Raw genomic sequence first — 23281 nt, 5'->3', positions numbered from 1 at the left:
TGTAATCCTGATTAATATGGAGCTTGAAAAAGTTTATCACTCTTTATTACCTTAAACTTTTCCCAAAATTTAGGTCGACCTCTCAATGTCTTTTGACTTGCTGAGCTTTGAGGGAGCATTAAAAATTAGACCCACCATCCATCCATGAAGTGATCTTGGCATTTTCTATGAAAGCATGCTAGAAAATTTTTTCCATTTTTTGACTACTTTTTTGGAAAGATTATGCCACCTAATCTCCACTCAGAATGTAAATCTAAAGAATGTGAATTTACATATTTAAATATTAAAAAATATTTATAATCTTTTTGAAATTTCTTCAGGGGTTGAACACGATTCTAAAATAATTTAGGATTTTCAATCTAAAAACTATATTTATCGTTAAATTTTACATTAAAAGTTTTATTTGAATATAATTTTAAAAAATGTTTTTAATATTTTTTATGTTTGAAAATATTTTTATTTTTATTTTAAAATTATTATTAATCGGGGTTCTAAATATTGTTTATTTTTCATGAACCCTAACCCAATATATAATGACATAAAATCCTTTTTAAAAAATTAAAAATTAAAGCTGAATTAATAATATGTAACAGGAATAAACTCAGCCCACATGCTTCCAATGGTGTGCAAAATTATGAAAATCTTGCACTTAAATTTATGAAAAGAAGCTTGCCCTCCAAGAATTAAAAACCATATCCAACGTGGAAAGAAGAAGAAAGAGGACCATGTGGAGGTGGGAAAGGCGATGGCTGGTGGTTGGAGATAAAATTGGAGAACTTTTTTTGAAGGAGGTGACGTGGAAAAGCTCCACCAAGCGTCAATGGAGAATGAGAGATGGCTTAATTGACGTGGAATTCCATCAATTCACCTAAAACCTAACTCCTCCTCCTTCACTCCTCTTCGTACCCTCCTTAGCCTCCGTACCATCACCCAACTCTTGCTGACTTTCCTCTCCGTCACTTTCTACCCAAAATATACCAAGATATGTTTCCTTTCAAGTCCATTTATAGTATGAAACCATAATTATTATCTTTCGGACAAATTATCTTAATGATTTAAATTGATTTTAAGTTAAATTATATTTAAATTTTTAATTTAAAACTTATTACTTAATCATTATTATTATTATAAGTATTAAAGTAGTTTAATAAAGTCAATTTAAAATTTATTTTAAATTATTAAATTAACATATTTATTTTTATAAATTTTATTAGAATAAAATAGGTTAAGTAAAAGTGAAGATTCTGAAATAATAAAAGAGATCATAAAAGTAATTATGATAAATAAAAATAAAAAGATAAAATAAAAATATGAACTTAAGAATAAATTAATTATTTTATTTATTATTTGAAGTTATTCTTTATTTTAACTTCTATTATTAAGTTGTTTTACTAAATATACTTAATTTTTTTATCGATTTAAATTAAGTTATTAAATTATTTTAAGTTATTAAGTTGATTTACTAAACTTTAACTTAATATCTTAATTTCATTTTTTTTATTATTGTACTTTGATTTCATTTAATTACACCATATCTTAATTGAACTCATCATTGTAGTACCTTAATATTTTAGTTTTGTATTATTGTAGTATGATCTCATTTAACTATACCATATCTTGATCGATTTCATCATTACGATACCTTAACATTTTTCTTCTTTTTAAAAGGTGTATCCGACACGATCAATGGATGCTTTTTCTTTATAATTAGTCACTATACTTTGGTCTCATTCTTTTGTACCTTCATTTTATTTATTTATACACTAATCATATATTTATATTTGTTAGTCCAAGGGTTCCCCTAATCAGGTTTTGATGATAACAAATCATGGTTAAGTGACTAATTGTTTTAAATTGTTAAGAATCTCAGGCATAATCTCAAAAATTCATCAAGGACCAAACGAATACGGGATCGAGATCATTTGGAAGACTTGTGATCATAGGAAATGAATGTAAGATAATAGCATGAGTGCACTTAAGATATTCATACCTTTTCATGCATCTTAGAAAACTCGGTTTATTCTTTAAAACTTGATTTTCTTTAAAAATCGAGTTTTATCAAATATACCTAAGGCAAATTGATTCAAAATTGGCATATTAACTCACCTAAAGACCTTGCCTAAGTATTGGAAAAGAAAGAAATAAAAAAGGATAGGTTTTCAGGGCCAAAAGGCTCATCCGGTCGAGGCTATGGCCAACCGGCTCAACCGATTGGGTAACTGGTCGACCAGTTTCCCTTGTCCGGTCGAGGGAGGCACAAAAACCTTCTCTCTCTCCTAGTAGATTTTTTTTCCCGGTCGAGCCTCACCCTTGTCCGGTCGAGGCAACGGTAACCTACCATGCATTAAATGCTCCAACGGCTAGTGATCCGGTTGACCCTTTGTTCGTCCGGTCAAGGCTACTTTATGCTGTTTTTGTCTCCCGAGCTTAGAAACCTATAAATTGAGAGCTCCTCTTCATTTATGACTAAGAGAACAATTGCATTCAAAGCCTACCTACCTGTTCTTGATCCAAAAAGCTCTCATTTTCTTTCTTAGTGCATTAAACCATCACTTGCATATTCTTAGTGCACTCTTGTAATTCATCCTAGCTTTCTCTTGTACTTGAGCCTTCCTTAAGCTAGGTTGAGAGTTTCATCCTTGTGTAAACTAAGTGTGAAAGCCTTCAAGTGGTTCAAATCTTGAAGAGATTGTGTAAGAGCTCATTGGAGCCGGAATCCAAGTGTAAGACGATTGGAAGCTTGATTGAAGTTTCAAGTTAGTGGAACCCTCACTCGGTTAGGAGATTGAGGAAAGTGAACGTAGGCAAAGAAGTGTCGAACCACTATAAACCTGAGTTTGAATTCTCTAACTTTATCTCTTTCCTTTATTTATTTTGTGCATATATTATTGTGTGGAAAAAGATTTTGAAAAACCCAATTCACCCCTCCCCCCCCCCCCCCCCCCCCCTCCTTTTGGGCATTTTCCTTAATTATTCATAGTCTTTGTTTTATCAATGCCTTTATTCAATGATCCATACTGTCAATGATCTAAATTTGAAATTCAATAAATATTGATTTAATACCATTATAAATAACAAAATTTTTACGATCTAGAAGTGATTTTTTTTTTTAAGGTGTAAAGATAAAATTTATACTTTTTGTATGTGATATTCCATTTTTACATATAAAAAATTTAATTTAAAAAAATGACCATTGGAAGGTTTAAATGGAAATGTAAGGGAAATAATATAAGGAATAAAAATAAATGAAAAAGGTGAATCATATTTTTAAATTTAATAATTTTTTATACATAATTTTTCAAATTTATTTCTCTTTTTCTGGTATGTAAAATAAATAATTATTATCATATTTGATTTTCTTTTCCATATTTTTCTTAGTAAATCAACTTTGTTCATTTGAATCTCAAAAAATCAATGAAATAGTGTAGACAAATAGGAGAAAAAAATTGGTGAAAAATTTTAGAAATTATTTAAATTTAATAAATCATTTTTATATACTTCAAGAAATTTAGTTTTCTTTCTCCCTTTCAAGGGAAGTGTAAAGTAAATAAACAAAAAAAAAAAGATTCGTGTAAGTGTTGACCTCGAATTGACTATCAACCCGACCCAATAGGTCCAATTGACTGCCAATCCGACCTAATAGGCTCAAATGACTTCCAATCCGACCCAATAGGCCCAAATTGCACCCCTTCACCTTAAACTCAATGTAGAGGGTTAAAAGAACTTTAATGTCACGTACACAAAAAAGATTTTGTGTTTGGGGGGTTTATACTTGAATTGGGCCTAGCCCAAAGTATTAAAATGGGCCCCGGGTGATTCATAGTCTTAAGATTAGGACTTTTATGATCAAGTTGTATATTAGGCCTGGCAAAGTTGGGCCAAGCACCTTACCCAAATACAAACTCAAAATTATAGAATTTAGAAGCTACACACCCATGATGTAATTGAAGGTATAAGCAGATTTGGAGCAAAATTTTCCTCCAAATTAACATTCTAATCCAGATGAAAGAAGAAAATTGTGACAAACTTTCAAATAATATCCTCGGAGGTGGAAACTTTTATCTATGTTTTTTATTTCTATCAAATTTTTTAATAACGAATAAATATTCTTAATTTTATAAATAACTTGTAAGTTTGGTTCGTATGTCCAAAATCCAACTTGAACCGCTTGAGAATTTTTGGTTAAATCCCAATATATCTCACATCTAAACTTGGTATGATCCACTTAGGATTGGACTCGGGTTGATTTTTAACTCCGAGCTTGACCTGAACACGAAAGCTAAAAAAAATGAAATTATTTAAGGTAGATTTAAATTAGAAATTATGTTCCCAATCTGCCCTCCACCTAAAGATAGTATGAAAACAAAAAGAAAAAAAAAAGCGATAATTTTTCATGTAAAGAACTACCACCACCTTAACAAAATTTTGACTAGGGCCTCCATAATGGGGGCCTCATGTCACTCTCAATCAATATTCTAAGAGGGGTGCACTAACAATAAAAAAATGAGTATATTAGAGAAGAAAGATGGGTTTCATGTGGGATTATACCTTTTAGGAGATGATGTGAAATTGCTTTGGACCACTATTTTTTTTCCCCTCTTTTTTTTTTATTATTTTTCTTTCTTTCTCTAAAGTTAGGTAGTTCCTGTATTGTTGCCTGGCTTTTGACCTACTTGGACCTCTCTCTCTCTCTTTTCTATTCCATTATTATTATTATTGTTGTTGTTGTTATTAGTACTCTCGCCCTCTCTCTCTCCCTCTCTCTCTCTCTCTCTCTCTCTCTCTCTCTCTCTGTTTGCCTATTGCCTGGCCTCTACCACCACTACCAACAAAGAGGCAGAAGACAATTTTCTGGCTGGGCCAAGCTGGTCCTGCCTCTATCCACACTGGGGTTCAAGTTGGCCACCATGTGGGTCGGTTCTGATTTGTGGTGTCTTTACCCACATTTTCTAACTTACTAGTAAAAAACAAATAAAAGTACTTTTTTTTAATTTTTTTAAATTAATAATATAAAATTACTGAATTTATTCTAGTTTTATAATGCTTTCTTAAAAATGTGTCATCAAAAGTTAGTAGTTTATAATATTTAGTGTTAGGGTTTTTGACATTCATGGTGTTAGATATTTATAAATGTTGCTAACACAGTAACACATGATGTTAAAAAGTTATTTTTTTATGTTATCTTTGTCATAAGGTTGGCAACGATGGATATTTATTTAAGGTTTTAATATTCATCGTTAGTAGTCCATATAAGTGGAAGAGTAGTCAAATCGACACGATCGATTTATATTCAAATAAAAGATCGATCAAGCATTTTAGTAATCAAAAAGCTAAACCAAACCAAACTTGTTTAAAGTCGAATTGGTTATGTTTATATGATCAATTATATGCAAATTAATTTAGACCTAAAACCCATTTAAAAAAATTATATGGGTTTGAGGCTTAGAATATATTTAAAATATTTAATGACAATAAATTACTTTAACAAAATCTAAAAAGTATATAAATAATAAATATATAAAAAAAAATCATTAAACATTGAGCAATTACAAATCATAAGAGATGAAAGCCTTATATTTTGATTTGATTAGGTTGTTACTAGTTAGGAGATTACGAAATAAAAAATTAAACCGATAAAATTAATTTTTAAAACTCTCAAATTGAATCGAACTTTATAGTAATTGAAAATCAAATCAATTATATTGATTTTTTAGTTTTTACTATTCATAATCAAGTATTAATTTCCATTAAGATGACTTAATTTAGATTTGCATAAGTTAAAAGTTGTTAATGATTTAGACCTTAATTATGATTCGAGATGTAACTATAAAAAGACGAACTCCTAGATTTTTGTGAATTTTTAATCGCATTAGGCTATCAACTCCTTTTTTAAAAAAAAAAAAAAAAATCTCCAAATTAAGATTCAAACCAACCAACATATGTTCCATTAATACTCAATCAAAGATAAGTGTATGTTTCTTCAAATCCCCCAACTTTCCAACCCAAAGCTAATCATGGACCAAAAGCTCACAAGGCTCTAAGGCCATGGTGTGTGCCCCTTCAATCATGTCTCTATTTTGGCTTTACTACCGACACTAAAGGGTTGTGCCTTGGGCAAAAATCTCCCAAAACATCATTGAATCTTTTCAAGATTGTGCCTATGCTCCAACCATGGTCTCTTCTTTTCAAATTTTCAACTTTATATGGGCTCCTCCCAATGAATGGCTATAATTCAATTGGAATGTATATAAATGCATTAATGGAAGAAACAGCTAACAAACTCTAAAATATTCTATGGAGGGGTTCATGGTGGTGGGGGAGGAGGGCCTGGTTTTCAATGACCCACACTTTCTCCAATTGGAATGTCTTGTCTTTTGGGTCAAAGACTCCATGGTAATTGAGAGCTTTACCAAATTTTTACCCTTTTTTTCTTTTCTTTTTCTAATTGGGCATGTTTGGTTGACTAGAAAGTTGTTACTTTGTTCATCTATAAAGGTGGGGGCAAAACATTGGGAATTTGGGAGGGACATCTTATACAATTGTGATTGTGTGACAAGTGCATGAATCTATTATCCATGCTTTGGGGATTCATTAATGAATGTTTGACAATAACCATATTATTGATTTTTCTCCAAACATATTCTTGGAATATACATTTTAACATACCTTTGAAATTATTGTCGGTTTTTTTTTAAGTAAGTTTATGACATTATAAGCCATTTTTTTTAAAATGTAAACACATTTAAAATCATAAATATAAACTACGAAGAAATGAATAATTACAAATATTATCGGGAAGCGTTCTAAATACCCCATATGAAAAAATTATTTTATATTTGATTTGATTTATCATAAAAAAATATTTAAAAAATTAAATATAATTAAAATGATTTTATATAGTAATATCCATTGGATTAGTTGGTCTCATGGCATTTGTTTTCTAGGTATCATATCAATCAGAAAAATGTGAACAAAGCCTTGACCTAAAATGCAAGGAAAGCCCAAGCATTCGTTCATTGTGCCCATAGCTTTCATTAGAAAGGGGGAGAAAAAAAAAAAAAGCAAGCCCCCATTAAGCACAAGTGCATGACCAAAAGGGAAAGACCAAAAAGTAGGCTTAAAAGATTTTCTTCTTCAATAGGGAATTCCTCATGAGGAAGCAACCAAGAAATTAAAATAAAAAATAAAAATTAATTCACCATGCCCTAATATTCCTAACCCCTTATGCAAGTAACATATGATTCCAAAGTCTACCATCTATTTTTTTTCACTTTATACTTTTTCCAAATTCCAAACAAAATTATTAATTTTATTCAACCATTCATTTATGATATTCATATAAAAATTCAATGATAAGATGCTTCTTTATTATCGTTTCTTCTATTTATAAAATATTTTAAAAAATAATTATGAAAAATTGTTTTTATAAACTATTCTTTATATCTAGGAATGTGAAATATTCTAAACCTACTTTTTATGTTATTAAAAGTATTTTAAAATTAAATTTTTGTGTAATATTTTATTTTTAATTATTTTTCATATTTGTATAATTTATTTAAAAAAAATCCTTAAAAAAAATAAGTAAAACAATTAAAAACAGTTAAAAATTCTTTGAAAATACTATCTTTCCGTTTTCAAGAATGGAAATTGTTTTATATTATTTTTCATATTTTTTTCTTTTGGAAAACAAAAACTATATTAAAAAACGACCTTATTTTCATTCTCTTACATTTTTCATTCAAATTTTTCGTGAACCCAATATAGCTTTCTCAAACCAAAAGCAATTAACCAATACCAAAATCAAGAAACCCCCACAAAATGAAGCAAAATCAATGGGAAAGGAGGGTAATAAACCAAAGAAGAAAACTATGTTGACTAGGACCACTTAGGGTTTTTGTATTGACATGAAGAAAAAGGAGCTTTTGGGTGTGGGTGTGTGGGCTTGTAATAAAGTAGTGAAAAGTATAGTGGCATTGCGTGTAACCCACAAATCAAAGGATAGCATGTGAGTCTGAGTTGGAAAAAAAGGGGGCCTCAAAGGACTATGAAACATTGTGGGATCCTTGCTTTTTGGCTTGGGCGGTATCTCTCCTCTCATTTCCCCTGTCTTCTTACCAAACAACTTTCCTCAAGATTCTCTTATTAGCCCCCTCCCTCCCCATCCCTTTTGATAACTTGGTAAGGCTATCACTGCTCACTTTATTTCACTATTTTTTTCCACAACATATTAAAATACTACAAGCCTTAGGGTTTAGGGTAAAGGGGCTTTGTGAGGCAGAGGACCCAACAAGAAGTTAACAACAAAAACAAAATCACCATTTGTACTATGGGCGGGTGGGGTTGGGGTTGGGGTTGGGGTGGAGGGTGGAGGGTGGAGGGTGGGGGAGCAATGCATAGATCCCCACTCACCCATCAATGAAAATTGTAAAGAAGAATGAACAAAAAGCAAAAAGATAAAGAATCCAATGAATGGGTCTCTCTCCATGAACACAACCCAACCACTCTTTCTCTTTTCCTTCTTTCTTTCTTTTCTTCCTTTGTTTGCTCTCTTTAGATCCATGAATCCTTCTCCTTTGGGTCATGCTTGGTTCCCATATATTTTTCATTTGCTTCAAATTTGTGTTAAAATTCTCTACTAAATCTTCCCTCATAGAACCTAGTTCTTGGTTCTCCTTTGCAGGTCCCAACTCAAGTATACGGTCGGTATTTAAATATAATATTAAAATTATTTAAAAATTTATACGTATCAAATAAAAAATAAATTTAAAATAACATATAAAATAATTTATTTTAATTAAATTTATTTGTCCGACACACACAAAATAACTTTTATCTTTTAAAATATCCACGTGTTGTCATTGTCAAGGTATGTGAAATAAATTTGAGTTCACGAGGCCATGAAAATGGAATTTATGATCACTCATCATGGCTACACTAAAGTGCAAAATGGGCTATAATACACTAGTGATTAAAAATTAATTAACGAGTTTTCGATGGGTTCGAACTCAATAAATATTATTTTTAATGTCACGCTCCCAAGCCTTATACCATATTATAATTATTATATTTTTGACAATAATATTTTTAATATTTGTACGGATGGGCCCATTGGACACGTGGAGACTTGCTTTGCAAAATTCATTAATTTGGAGCCGCCCCCACCAAATAAAACTTTCGGATTGACGAAACGTAGGACTTTATACTTTACAAAATTATGTTATTAGCCGCCATTAAAATTATGGTGGGGGAAGCTGTAACGTGGAAAGCAATAAATAATAAAAAATTTAAAATTTTTAAAAATTTTAAAAAGAAAAAAAGGGCAAAAGAAGGCACGTGCGTTAAACTTTTATGCAGCCGTTGCACACGTGTAAAGTAATATACCGCCCATCAGAAAGTAAAAGTTAATTTCAAAAGCATCCTTTTTTTTTCTTTTTTTTTTTAATTTATCAATTAAAGGTTTATTTTTTCTAAAATATATTGTTTTTTTATAAATAAATTTGAGAAATCTATCAATAGTTTTTATAGAATTGATTGAGAAATAATTGGAAATATAAAAAAAATACTTTAAATTTTTAAAAATTATTATTATTAAAATTTTACTTGCATTTTTTTCTCTTCTTCTCATTGTTTCTTTGGGTGTTATTATACACAATAATTAAATTTTAAATAATTAAAAATACTTACATTTATTTAGGTTAAATATACTTTGATTTCTCTGAGGGTATTTTGTTTAGTTGTTGGTTTTATTTATTTCTTATTAGTTATATGTAATTTATTTTATTGGATCTTATTCATTTTTAAGATAATTTTGAACTTCATCAAGTTCGGGTTAATTAAAATTGTAAAATTTAAGATAACCTTGTATTTATGGGTGGTAAAGTTTTTAGAACTACTAATATAAGAAATTAGGGAAATAAGGTTTTTGTATTTTATAATTTGATTTCTACTATATTTCTAATTTCAAAATTTGTTTTTAATAAGTTTTGAAATTTGTATTTGACTCTAAATTAGTATTTAATTCTAAAAATGATTTTTAAAATATTTTAGAATTAGGAAACTTTCTATAATTCTAAAAAAGTATATAAATATAAACAAAGATATCTTATTTGAATGACGATGATGAACTTTCGTGAATCCTAAGAGAGTACAACTATTTTTAAAAACTTGATTCTTCAACGGGCAAACTTTTAAGATCTTTCTTAAAAGTAACTTTTGACTATAGTAAAAGTCAGAGATCTTGTTGTAAAACTTTGATAATGGCCAAAGAACATAAACAATTAAGTAAAATTATATACTTTTTTTTCTCATATTTATTGAATTATTTAACGATCCAGATAAGATTTATAATTTTTTTACATATAATAGATTGCTATACGATTTTTTCTGCTAATTTTATTTATATTTATAACAAAAAAGTGATTTGGATAAAAACACTTGCAACGGTCAATTTAAGAAAGCATTTTTCAAAATATTTTATTTCTTTTTTTTATTAAATTAATTAAAGCATCACGTACAATTATATTTTTATAAAATTTGAGATGTGAAAGGACGTAAAAGGGTAGGATGAAGTATAAAGATTGATCAAGTGGGAAATCAAATAATGTAAAACCAGGGACGTTGAATCTTTGTCAATGCCCCCAACATTAATGCCAACTTGTCCACCAAACGACATTTCAAAAGACTCCAAGATTGAGAAGCTTCCTTTTGCTTCTTAACCTTTTTTTTTTTTTTTTTCCCTTTTTTAAAAGATTTAAAAAAAATGGAAAAAAAAAAAACCAGAGAGGGGAATTTTTTTCTAGCATAAAATGTGGGAATGCCTAAAGGAAAATTATGTTTTGGACAACTTTTGTGTACATCATGTATGTGGGGTCAAAAGTATTGGGCCCAATACTAAAGTTCTAAATGATATTTCATTGAATTTGCATTTGCTTGAGGCTCAAGTTTGGTTTATTTATAAGAAAAGAACCAAAAAGTGACCTAATTAAACCCTCTTTTTTATTTATTTTTAGGATTAGGGTTTAAACCCAAAATTTCAATTATTATTATTTGTTAATTTAATTTTTCACATAATATTATAATTTACTCGTATTTTAATTATTTTCTTTTCATGTAATGTGATAATTCACAACATATTTAAATTCATTTTTCGGGTATCAAATATTCTTTATCTTATAATATGCCTTGTAACATTTGTATTAAATGTATCATTGAAATAATTTAAATAAGAATTCAATAAAACCCGATATAGTGATACAACATTCCTATCAAATTAATATCGAAAATATTATTGTATTGTTAATAAAAAAAAGGTCACGTGCACATCTCGATCTCTCTGATCGTTTTATATTTAATATCTTATTACTTTGTATCTTATCTCTGATTTTATTAATTTGTATTTTTATCTTAATTACTTATTTTTACTTATTGGTACTTAAATATTTCATATGTGTCATTATTCAATTATCTAAGTTTTATCGTACAATTGAAACAAATCCTGATTCAAAATTTAGTATGATAGGGAATTGAGAGTATGTATTTTTTTGTATTAATGCAACTAATCCATCGTAGTTTTATTATATAAGGGAAATGATTTGTATTTCGAAAATGAAATACTAAAACCCTAAAAAAGGAAAATAAATTTAAGAGAAAAAGAGGAGCAAGAATGCCAACCAGAATGAGGAAAGAGACAGAGAAGTGAGTACCAACTTTACCTGAATACCAGCTCTACAATTATTATTATTATAATAACAAACAAAACAAAAAAGAAAAAGGCAAGAAATAAAAAATACCAAAATAAAAAATAAAGAATAAACAAATAAAAACTGAAAAAACAAAAAAAAACAACCGAGAGTTGCCAGTCTCCGGTAATCCTTCACTGTAGTTGCACCCTATTAATAGCCCGAAGAACAAAGAACACAGCCAAATTCCAAGTCATTTACCTGTCGAAACTGGTCCACCAACGTCGTACCAATCGGAGATTCATACATTCCTGTGTCCAAACTTCTACCTTCCTGAAAGGGTAGGCTCTAAACTTCAACCCCAAAAGTCCCTTGTCAATCTTTGCCAGATTTCTCTGGATTTTCAATCATATTCTGCCATAAACAACCGCTCATAATATTACTTTGTTCTAGTGTGAAGATTTTTTCACCAACGTACTTTTGGGTACCCTTTTCTTCAGTTTCAATCATCATTGGTTTCATTTCTTCTTGGTGTGAGTCCCTGTGGGTTCATGTTTCTAGTGTGGGTGTGTTGAGTAGTACTAGTATGTCATTTATTTGGTGTGAAAACAAATGTATTGGGGATGAAGTTTCCCAGGAAACAAACCATTTTCTGATTGGATAGCAGGCTTTTGGGAGATGGGTTTGTATTGTTTGCTTGTTTTTTTCTCTGGTACTTGTGTTCAAAGATGTGGGATTGAATATTGAAGAAGTGCGATTAGTGGGAAAGAAAGAGTATATACAACTGTTGCTTGTTTGCTTCTTGGGATTGAGCTTTGTTTTCTGTTTGTCTGTGTGTGAAGGTTGGAGAGAGACAGGAGGGGTATTGCTTTTTTGGGAGAGAATTGAATTTGGTTTGGAGGAGGCCTAAAGTGATGGAACAGAAGCACATTTTCTTGTCTGCGCTGAGCGTTGGGGTGGGTGTCTCGGTTGGGCTTGGTTTGGCTTCTGGACAGACAGTGAGTCGATGGACAGGGCTGAATTGCTCGCCGGACGCCATTACAGAAGAGCAGATTGAGCATGAGCTTCTGCGGCAGGTTGTGGATGGAAGGGAAAGCAAGATCACCTTTGATGAATTTCCTTATTTCCTCAGGTAATGAGATTGATGAATTTTTCATCCCCAATGATTCATTATTTGCATATGTATTGCTTGTTCTTAAATCCATATGAAAATTTAGAGGCCTTGTTAGAGAAAATTGTATTGATATTTAGTGTAAAACTAATATTATTTTATGATTGTTTTAATCAATTTAGTCTGTTATTACCACCATGTGGATGATCTGGTATTAAGATATTTTCTGCATATGCTTCTTCTGTCACCCATGATGTATTGCTGTTAAACTACTGATTCTTCAATACCCTTCTGAAATTCTTTTAATAATTTTCTTTTGGGGATTCTAATTGATGGGGGTTTCATTTTTTTTTTCTTCCCATCTTTCTGGATTTTTTTTTCCTGTCATATTATTGGTTTGTGTTATTGAATCCAAGCGAATCTGGGGATTCTCTCTTTGATTTCCATTTCACTTCAGTTTTGTGTTCTAAGCTTCATCTTTTAGATTTAATGGATTAGAAAGAGGAGTAATTATTTGGGAATTTGGGAATGAAGGGTGTCTTTGTTGAGGTACATATGCTTATGACTTTGTCTGAAGGTCCCTTACCTATAAGGAAAAAGTTTAGACTAGGATGCAATTTGGGGTGGTTAGAGTTTCCCTGTTAAATTGCCTAAGATCACTGTTATTTCTTTTTGAGACTCTCATGTCTTCTAAAGTCTTATGTTCAAAAAGAAGTTCACTCAATCTCAAAAGTGCGCATAAAGCATCTTCTTCCTTTCCCCCTTTTTTCCCACATAGGCTTCATCCTGTAGCAGTACTGGATCTACCTATTATTCCCATACTTATCGGAAGTATGCTAATATTACATATTTAGAGGTATGATTTTCAGTCAAGGGCATATCAACAACAGTTGCTCCTGGTTGTTGTGAATATCCGTTATAACATAGTTTACTCATAGAGTAGCTGATGAGAGACGATCAATCCATCTCAAGTACCAATTCTTCTCAATTCTAGTTTTTGCAATTAGAATTAATCTCTGTGTAAACCATTTGGCATTTTGGTGAGGAAATTCTAAAAATGGAAGTTCCTTGGAGCCGTCTTTTCCGTATTTTGTTTTGGTGTTTCTCAATATTGGTAAGTGCAGATGCCAGAAGAAAGGTAGGTGACCATGAGCACTATGTGGCACTGGAAGTGAGATGTTGGGCACATCATTTCCAATCCAACTTTCCAGGCTTGTCGATTTCTTTTTCATGCACCAGTGCTGTCTTTAAGTTACCCTTTAATATCTGCTGTCATATGCAACTGGCATCTTGTAAAACTGGTCCAGTTTGTGTATTTGCCACTTCATGTGGGCATATGGATGTCCATGAAAGGTTGTAACTGGTGTTAGCACTTTGACAGCACTTTTTCTATATGAGAATATTTATTTTTGTATTCTTGGGTTTTTATGCAAATTGTTGACACTGTTTGATCCTCAAGTCTGAAACTTCAAATTTTCCTCTTAATTAAATGTACTCCAAGGATTTTCTTTTGGTCTTTTTCTGTGATCAGGTTAGTAGTATGCAAATCATGGTTTGAGGAAGTAGAAACTTGACAGCATTGGCATCTTCCAAGGTCTTAGCTTTCACAAATTTGTTACTTTTGAGATGTTACATTTATCATTCTTTATTAAGATATACATGGAGTTCTTAGCTATTGTTTCTAATAGGCCTTTTTTGAAATGCCAAGTAACATGTTGACTATGCAGAGTGTCGCAATTTTTTGAAGTAGTCATAGAACACTCCCATATCATTCTAGTTTACATAGACACTAATTCTAAACTCAGATTCATTACATTGATCTAAACGTCTCTTGATCTCTTATCATATTTATGCTAATGTTGTTCCTTTCTATTAATGGCTATGACAGTGAGCAGACACGAGTATTACTTACAAGTGCTGCATATGTTCATCTAAAACACTCTGACTTTTCTAAGCACACTCGAAACCTTGCACCTGCAAGCAGGGCTATTTTGCTCTCAGGACCTGCTGGTATGCTCTCTGGAATATGTTCTCTGACCCTGCATTTGGATATTTATGTTTCTGAGTCCTTTTGATGGCCTAACTTGTTTGCCTTTTGCTTTACTTTTATTTTTGTTAATCTTTTGAAGAACTTTACCAGCAAACACTTGCCAAAGCTTTAGCACATTTCTTTGAAGCAAAGTTGCTGCTATTGGATGTTAATGACTTTTCTCTAAAGGTGAAACATGTACAGACTCAATCATCCTGAAGTTTATCTTTGCATGCTATATCACTAAATCTTGCTATGATTGCCATTTCACAGCTGCAAGGCAAATATGGTTGTCCCAAAAAAGAATCTGTAAGCTTTCTCTGATTTCTTTGTTTGCTGAAATGAAAATGCCTTTCCCTCCATGAATACTTGCATTTTGATTTAGTAGGATCGATCAAGTTTAACCATGTAACATTGCAATCATCATTCTCTGTTGTCAACTAAATACTTTTCATTCCAGCAATTCATGTTTAACTTGCCCTGTGTTGAATAAGTTAACCAATGGGCTCTAATGGAGTATTTCCTAACTGGAAAGCTTCTTTTTGTAGTCTTCCAAGAAGTCCATCTCAGAAACAACATTGGGGCGAATGTCTAGTTTTCTTGGCTCTTTCTCAATCCTTCCCCAAAGAGAAGAAACCAAAGGTATTAACAGAATTCCAGCTTCTAATATTTAAAACTTTAATTTTCACAAGAGTCAAGTGGTACAACTTTGTGGTTTGTTGAGTGCTTTGTGATTTTTTTGATTCCTGTATATTTTTAAGAATACCGAGTTGGGTTCCTCTCCTACCCGTATTGAATAGAACATGTTGAGCCAAATCTTCTTCATTTAAAACCTGCTATAGTTTATGTTGCTAAACATTTGGTTTTTGTTCATGTTAATTAGGCTAGCAATTGGCCTAAAAACTTAAGCTTTTGGGCCAACCATGTATATCATACCAACTTACACTCCCAAGTCCTAACAACCCTTGTCACATGAAGACTTATTTGAGCTTGCACTTAGGATTAATCAATGAATAAATAAACATTGGTGAGGTTCAAACATATTGCCTCCCATAAAACAAGGCACTGATACCGTATTAGGGTACCAGTTGACCTAAAAGTTTAAACTGTTAGGTGATGTGCCAACTATGTATGTCATTGCAACTTACACTTGGGTTAAAGCCCTAATACCCTTTGTCCTTGGCAGTCTTTTTTGGGTTTGCACATAGGCTTGATAAATGGAGAAATAAACATTGGTTAGAACAAAAAATATATCCTCCCATAAACCAAGATTCTGATGCCATGTTAGGTGATCAATTGACCTAAAAGCTTAATTTGTTGAGTACTAGGCCAAATATGTGTAACATATCCACTTACACTTGAGCTAAAGCCCTAACAATGTCCATATAACTCATAATAGGCAGAGGAGGAATACCTATGGTTTTAAAGATGCGTTTGTAGTTATCACTGATCATTAATTGCGATATACTATACCTGGTTAGATGAACCGAACATTACATTCTTTTAACAAACTACAACTCATGCCTTTTTATTTTCTTTACTGTGTTGTTATTTTTACTTCGTGTTGACCCTATTTTCTCCACAACTTAGCTCTGATAAGAACTTCTATTACAGGCACATTATCTAGGCAAAGCAGTGGTGCCGATATTAAATCAAGGTATGGTAGATCACTCATACTCTAAATTCTGCTGGCCCAAGTAATTGGGATTCAAGGGTTTGTCCATTTAGGTATTAAGTCTCATGTATCACTTCTAAAGCTGTAGCTGTGCTTATTTGCAGATGTATGGAAGGTGCTAATAATCCTCCAAAGCATCGCAGGAATGCTTCTACTTCATCTGATATGAACACTGTTGCTTCCCAATCTACCACTCAAAGTTCAGGTTGCATGTCAGAACTTAATTGAAATACCCTTAGTTTCCTCTGCATCACTGCCATTCAATAACACAAATCTATAGGAATTCCACATTGGATGGATTCTATCAAGGAGAATATCACCTGAATCATCTCAACCTTATGAACCTATCCAATTCCAATTGTTGAGTATCCATTGTTTATCCATTATTTTTCACCAAATTGATCAATGAATACGATAGTTAAGTTTTTCCAATCAATCTGGATTTTGTTTTACTACATGTGAGCATTAGGGAGCATATGAGATGGGGTTCTCCTTATCATGTGATGCTTAATTTGAATCCATTTTCCCATCTTGACTTTATTTTCATAAATGCTACATTTGAAGGTTTGCAACTAGTGAACCAATTGTCTAGCATTCAACCAATAGAACACTTGAACTCACAATTTTGTGCAAGTTGTTTTTATTTTGCTATTCATTTTTTTGGGTCTGAATGTTCACAATATACAGCTATAAGTACCCTTCCTTTATGAATTTTCAGCTTTTTGATATAACTAGTCACGTTATTTTGCTAAATGAAAATATTATCTCTTAAGTTTTGTAAACTTTTGCATTTGACTATTTCCCTTCAAATTTATATTTGTTCCTATTTCGAAATTTTTGAGACCAGCTACTGAGTAGTTTAAGCATGGCCCTATTTGTCCGTTGGGATATAGTACTGTGACATGCTCTATTTTCTTGCTTTTATATTGGTGTTATTTAATTGTCACTCCATAATTTTTAGTTACTCACCTCTCTTTGGAAAGAAATGTTATTCTTACTGCTGTTCATTGCTTTTATTTTTTTTAGCTCATGTCAAGCGCACAAGCAACTGGGCTTTTGATGAGAAACGTCTTTTGCAGTCACTTTGCAAGGTAATCTAGGATGAATAAGTTTTCTGTTCTAAATCTGAGAGTCCTATCATATTCATGCATGATCTGGTTTTGATGATGTTTTATCATGATTGAGAGAAGAGGCAAATCTTGCTTATTTTAGTTACTGACAGGCAGATGTGTTATATTACTAACAGGTCTTGGTTTCAGTATCGGAAGCACGTTCCATTATTTTATACATCAGGGATGTTGAGAAGTTTCTTCTCCAATCAGATAGATTTTACAAATTGTTCCAGAAAATGTTGGACAAACTTTCAGGGTCAGTTCTGATACTTGGTTCCCGCATGTTGGACAATGATGATGAGGGCAGAGAAGTGGATGAGAGAGTGGGCCTTCTATTCCCTTACAATATTGAAATCAGGGCACCGGAGGATGAGACACGTCTTGATAGCTGGAAATCTCAACTGGAAGAGGAGTTAAAGATGCTCCAGTTTCAGGAAAACAAAAACCATATTGCTGAGGTGCTTGCAGCAAATGATCTCGACTGTGATGATTTGGGTTCAATCTGCCATGCAGACTCTATGATTCTAAGTAACTACATAGAAGAGATTGTAATATCTGCAATATCTTATCATTTGATGAATAACAAAGATCCAGAATACCGAAATGGAAAGCTTGTCATATCTTCCAAGAGGTAGATACAATTGTTTCTATGCTTCTGTCTTCTCAGCTTCTTTATTTATTTAGTTTTAGTTTAAACAGAGTTCCATATAACTCATCTTGTGGCCCTGGTACAGTTTGTCCCATGGCTTGAATATATTCCAGCAAGGTAAAAGTGGTGGAAAAGATACACTAAAACTGGAAACAAATGCTGAATCTTCTAAGGTTTGTTTTACATCTCGGCATTCTACAATTCAACAATCTGATCATAGTGTGGTTGATATTGGAACTTAACTATACCAATGTGCTTTAATTATATGCTTTGTTTTTCTATTGAATTTAGGATACCGAAGGGGAAGAGAGTACTGGTGGAAAGCCTGAAGGAAAGGCTGAGACTTCAGCACCTGGAAGCAAGAGTGAGACTGAGAAATCTGCACTAGCAAAGAAGGATGGTGAGAATCAACCTGCAACAAAAGCTGCAGTAAGTCCTTTTCCTTCAATGTTTGTTTGAAAAGAGGGATAGAATAGGAGATGTGAGATAAATCTTGTGGGTTCATGCATTGAATTTAATGCAACTTAGATTCTAGGTGTGTCACAAATGTCCCTGTCTTCTGAAAGTTTAAAACAAAGCTAAGAGATCACAATGCTGATTTTTGTAAAAGAAAATTTTATTGGGAAAATTTTCCATCATTCCCTTACTCTTTTAACTGTTGAACTGTTAATTGTTTCCCTCCAGGAAGTTCCACCTGACAATGAATTTGAGAAGCGTATAAGGCCAGAGGTTATCCCAGCGAATGAGATAGGAGTGACATTTGATGATATCGGTGCTTTGAGTGACATTAAAGAATCACTTCAGGAGCTGGTCATGCTCCCTCTTCGAAGGCCAGACCTCTTCAAGGGTGGGCTTCTTAAGCCTTGTAGGGGAATATTGCTCTTTGGGCCTCCTGGTACTGGAAAAACCATGCTGGCAAAGGCCATTGCCAATGAAGCTGGAGCAAGCTTCATCAATGTCTCAATGTCCACCATCACTTCAAAATGGTTTGGTGAAGATGAGAAGAATGTTCGAGCTCTGTTCACACTCGCAGCAAAGGTCTCCCCAACTATTATTTTTGTGGATGAGGTCGATAGCATGCTCGGGCAGCGGACTAGAGTTGGAGAGCATGAAGCAATGCGTAAGATTAAGAATGAGTTCATGACACATTGGGATGGGCTACTGACAAAAGCTGGTGAACGAATCCTTGTTCTTGCTGCAACCAACAGGCCATTTGACCTTGACGAGGCAATTATCAGGCGGTTTGAGCGCAGGTAGATTTGTATATTGTATTACACTCAGCATCATTCTCATCGTTTTACTGCATCCCTTAATCTTCAACTACAAAAAAGGCCAGATCTTCATCAAAGCATGAAAACTCAAATAGTTTTAAGTAAATCCATGTAGTAATATTTGTGACGTTTTCCACTTTTACCCATTCTCTTTTACTCCCTTGAGCTTGCACTTGACTCCCTAGAAAACATGTCTCTCCTTTGACTATCAATCTCAAATTCTAAGAGAAACTTTTCCCTTTACTGTATCATCTTCTGTGTTATCAAATCAAAATATCAGAAATGTTTTAAGTAGATAAGCGTGTCACTGTGCTTCAATCAGACAAACTAATGGTCTATATGATGAACAGAATTATGGTTGGTCTACCATCTGTGGAGAGCAGGGAGATGATCTTGAAGACTCTCCTGGCAAAAGAAAAAGCAGAGGATCTTGACTTTAAGGAGCTTGCAACCATGACAGAAGGATATACTGGAAGTGATCTTAAGGTTTGTACTTCTACTGATGGCAATGGTGAATTGATTAAGAATCAGCTGTGTTGACCTTGGCATTAACTATTGAAACAGAACTTGTGCGTGACGGCAGCTTATCGACCTGTTAGGGAGCTACTACAACAAGAGAGAATGATGAAGGATAAGGTAACAACTTTCTTAGCTTCTCCAAGTATTCTTTTCTTCCTTTTTCCCTCTTTCCAACATGTTTTCCACAGTAGAACACAATGGCTTTTTTTTTTTTTCCTTATGATTTTTCTTTTTACAGGAAAAGAAGCAGAAAGCTGATGAAGGGCAAAGCTCAGAGGATGCTTCGGATGCCAAAGAAGAAGCTAAAGAGGAGAAAGAAATTGTTCTGAGACCCTTAAACATGGAAGACATGAGGCAGGCAAAGAATCAGGTAACTACTTCTGAGTCTCATTTTTCTTCTTGAAATGCAATGCACAAAACTTCTGGCTTTCACAGGCGTGGACATGCATCTAATATCTTTAACCTGGTTGCAGGTTGCTTCTAGTTTTGCTTCTGAGGGAGCAGTAATGAATGAGCTGAAGCAGTGGAATGAGTTGTATGGAGAAGGCGGTTCAAGGAAGAAGAAACAACTGACCTACTTCCTATAGGCCACATCCTATACACACGCATCAGCAGCACCATTCTTTGTGAGAAGGGTTGAAAAAGTTTGGGAAGCCAGAAAGCCATTCACCTAAAACCCGCTAGTTATGGCCATACAACACTGAATTGAAAGCTGTAGAGTGAGATGGGCAAAGAAATCTGGACAGCCCAGAAAAGCATGCATAGGGGTGTTTTAGTGTATCCTTCATATCGGTATTTATTAGGCCATCATACAAACAAACTGTTACCAGTTTCTGGGTGTTTCTTAGTAATGATTATTATGTAAATGTGTGGTACTTGGAGATGCCTATGGATTTGCAGAAAGTGAGAGAAACTACTATTGGGTTTGGCTATTTCTGTGTGGACTCTCTTCATGCAGTAGCATTTGTACATTGGTAGTGTAAACTTCATGGTACAGTAGCTGTAGTTAGATTCTACAAAATGATTTTCACATTTTGAATGATTTGCATTTGCTGCAATATTTCACTGCTTATTCATCTGATATGACAAACATATTGTAGTACTGGTATGATATCGATAAATAACTTAAAGTTGATTTGGGAGAGGGGGTGAAGGTTTGAATCTTGGTTCCCCAGGGGTGGGGGGGTGTTTGTGAATAGATAGTCCTTTTATTATAGCTTAAAATTTCAAGTCTTTATGGACTTGCTTTTGGCCGGCTCCGTTCCCGGTTCATCTAGTAGACAAGATGATTAGCACTTGGAGCTGTAGTTTGAGTTTAGGTAGTGTCGATTGAAAACGGCCCAAGAACTCTCATAGGTGTTAGCTCTGATGCCATTTGTTGAGTATATAGAAGATCTGATATCACTTGTTAGGAAAAATCACGACATTTAAATACAATGGAAAAAAATAAAATAAAATAGAAAAGACAAACTATTTACATAGTTTAGTGTAAGCACTCATGTCCATGCGAAAGAGAAATCAAATTTATTATAACTTTCAAGATTACACATTTTAAACTCTCACAACCTTTCTCTACCTAAAGCCCAATACGTCCTTTTATCTATTTCCCTTCACACTTTTCTTACCCATTATTTTTTCTACTATTTCTGAAATAAAACCAAATATTTATAGAACCTTACTTGTTAACCTTAAAACAATTGTTTCCTAATTCTAATCAAACTTAAAAAGGTAATTTATCAAAATACAAACTCTATGAATATTGACTTTTCTAAAAGTTAAAAATAAATAAATTTGAGTCAAATCCCAATATACTCCACTTGACTCAAATTTTCTCAATCCTGTATTATTAATGAGAACAAGCATGTGTCAAGTTTAAACTCTCATCAAACTTGACTCGAAAAATCATCTTGATCTTCTTTATAACTTCATTCCTTTTACAATTACTCTCGTCTTTGTGTCAATGAGTACTCTTAACAAAAACAAAGTTTTGATCATCTTGTTGTGCTCTTCTAATTTGACAATTTCTTTCAACACTCGCAAAAGACTCTTTATGACTTGGATTTACCTTCATAGCTCTACTTAAAATTGTCTTCTTGATCAAAGCGTAAAATTTTTTCACCCTTTTCCCTTTCATAGCTATCAAAGTACCTTTGTTGATCTTCATAATACTGTTCTTTGTATAAAAATCATAACCTAAATTGTGCAAAGCCCCTAAAGAAATTAAACTTTTCCTCAACTTAAAAACGTGCTTGACATTACTCAATATCCTCACAACATCATCAAACATCCTCACCTTTTATGGAACCAATCCTAGTGACTTTGGAGCTTGAATCATTGCCCATTCAAATATTACTAGCATCACATTCCTTATAGATATCAAACTACTCCTTATATGGGCACATGTAAAAGGAACTTCAAGAATCCAAAATCCAAGAGTCAACAAATTTTTTAACAACCATAATTAAAAAAACATCACCTTCCTTATCAAACTCGTCATCAACAATATTGAAAGAATTTGAAATATCTTAGGATTTGGGATTTCTTCTTGCTTCTAAGTGCTTTGGTAATATACAAGGATGAAAATATTAGGTTTTTACGAATATATCGACAACATGTTTTACGGATATATTGAAAAATATTGGTGGCATATTGAAAAATATTGGTAGATATTTTAACACAAAATAACGATAAGATGAAAATTGATCAAAATTCATGAAAATATTAAGAAAAACTCTAAGAAATCATATAAGAAGTAATAATAGATATTTTTGTAGGAAGAATGTAAATAATTTTTATTTTTATTTTATTTTATTCTATTAATCTTATATTTTTGGGAAGAGTCCTATTAGAAATTGTTTTTATTTAATTTAATTTTATTCTATTAGTCTTATATTTTTGGGAAGAGTCTTATTGGGAATTATTTTTAGTGGAGTCTCATTCCTTTTAGAAGTAAAATCCCCTTCCACTTTAAGTCTTGTTCTGATTACAAGTAGATTCTCATTAGGACTGTGTTAATAGCCTATAAAAGTAGGTCACCCTTCACTCTTTATATATGAATAGCAAATTTTCAAAGAATTTTTTAGAGAGTTTTTCATACATCTAATTGGAGAAATTTTTTGAGAACTGAGCTTATAGAGTGCACCCAATACGAGATTTGACTATTGAATCCTGGAGGTAGACCATTGGTACCCTAGTGCATCAAGTTCGTCTTCGAGGAGGGTGAATCTATTTAAAGGA

General features: G+C 32.6%; 1 protein-coding gene across 4 annotated transcripts; it reads left to right on the top strand.

The window, feature by feature from the left end:
- Nucleotides 1-11901: 11901 nt before the first annotated feature.
- On the top strand, nt 11902-20976 carry LOC100257581 (uncharacterized). 4 transcript variants are annotated; one of them, XM_010664351.3, is made up of 17 exons: nt 11902-12019; nt 12521-12810; nt 14678-14799; nt 14919-15007; nt 15092-15127; nt 15367-15460; nt 16433-16475; nt 16598-16698; nt 17520-17584; nt 17740-18236; nt 18340-18427; nt 18546-18683; nt 18939-19507; nt 19876-20011; nt 20090-20161; nt 20283-20414; nt 20518-20976. In XM_010664351.3, exons 2-17 carry the CDS (start codon nt 12593-12595, stop codon nt 20629-20631), a joined length of 2514 nt encoding a protein of 837 aa, XP_010662653.1. In that variant the 5' UTR covers nt 11902-12019; nt 12521-12592; the 3' UTR covers nt 20632-20976. The 4 variants fall into 4 exon arrangements, with proteins under 4 accessions (XP_010662653.1, XP_019081665.1, XP_019081664.1 ...); XM_019226120.2 differs by having other exon boundaries at nt 11924-12162; XM_019226119.2 differs by having other exon boundaries at nt 11924-12211.
- The last annotated feature ends 2305 nt before the right edge of the window (nt 20977-23281 follow it).

The sequence above is a fragment of the Vitis vinifera genome, chromosome 16 (genome assembly GCF_030704535.1).
Source record: "Vitis vinifera cultivar Pinot Noir 40024 chromosome 16, ASM3070453v1".
NCBI classification, from domain to species: Eukaryota; Viridiplantae; Streptophyta; class Magnoliopsida; order Vitales; family Vitaceae; genus Vitis; species Vitis vinifera.
The sequence above is the reverse complement of the archived record's forward strand: the minus strand, read 5'-3'. Positions and strand labels throughout refer to the sequence as shown.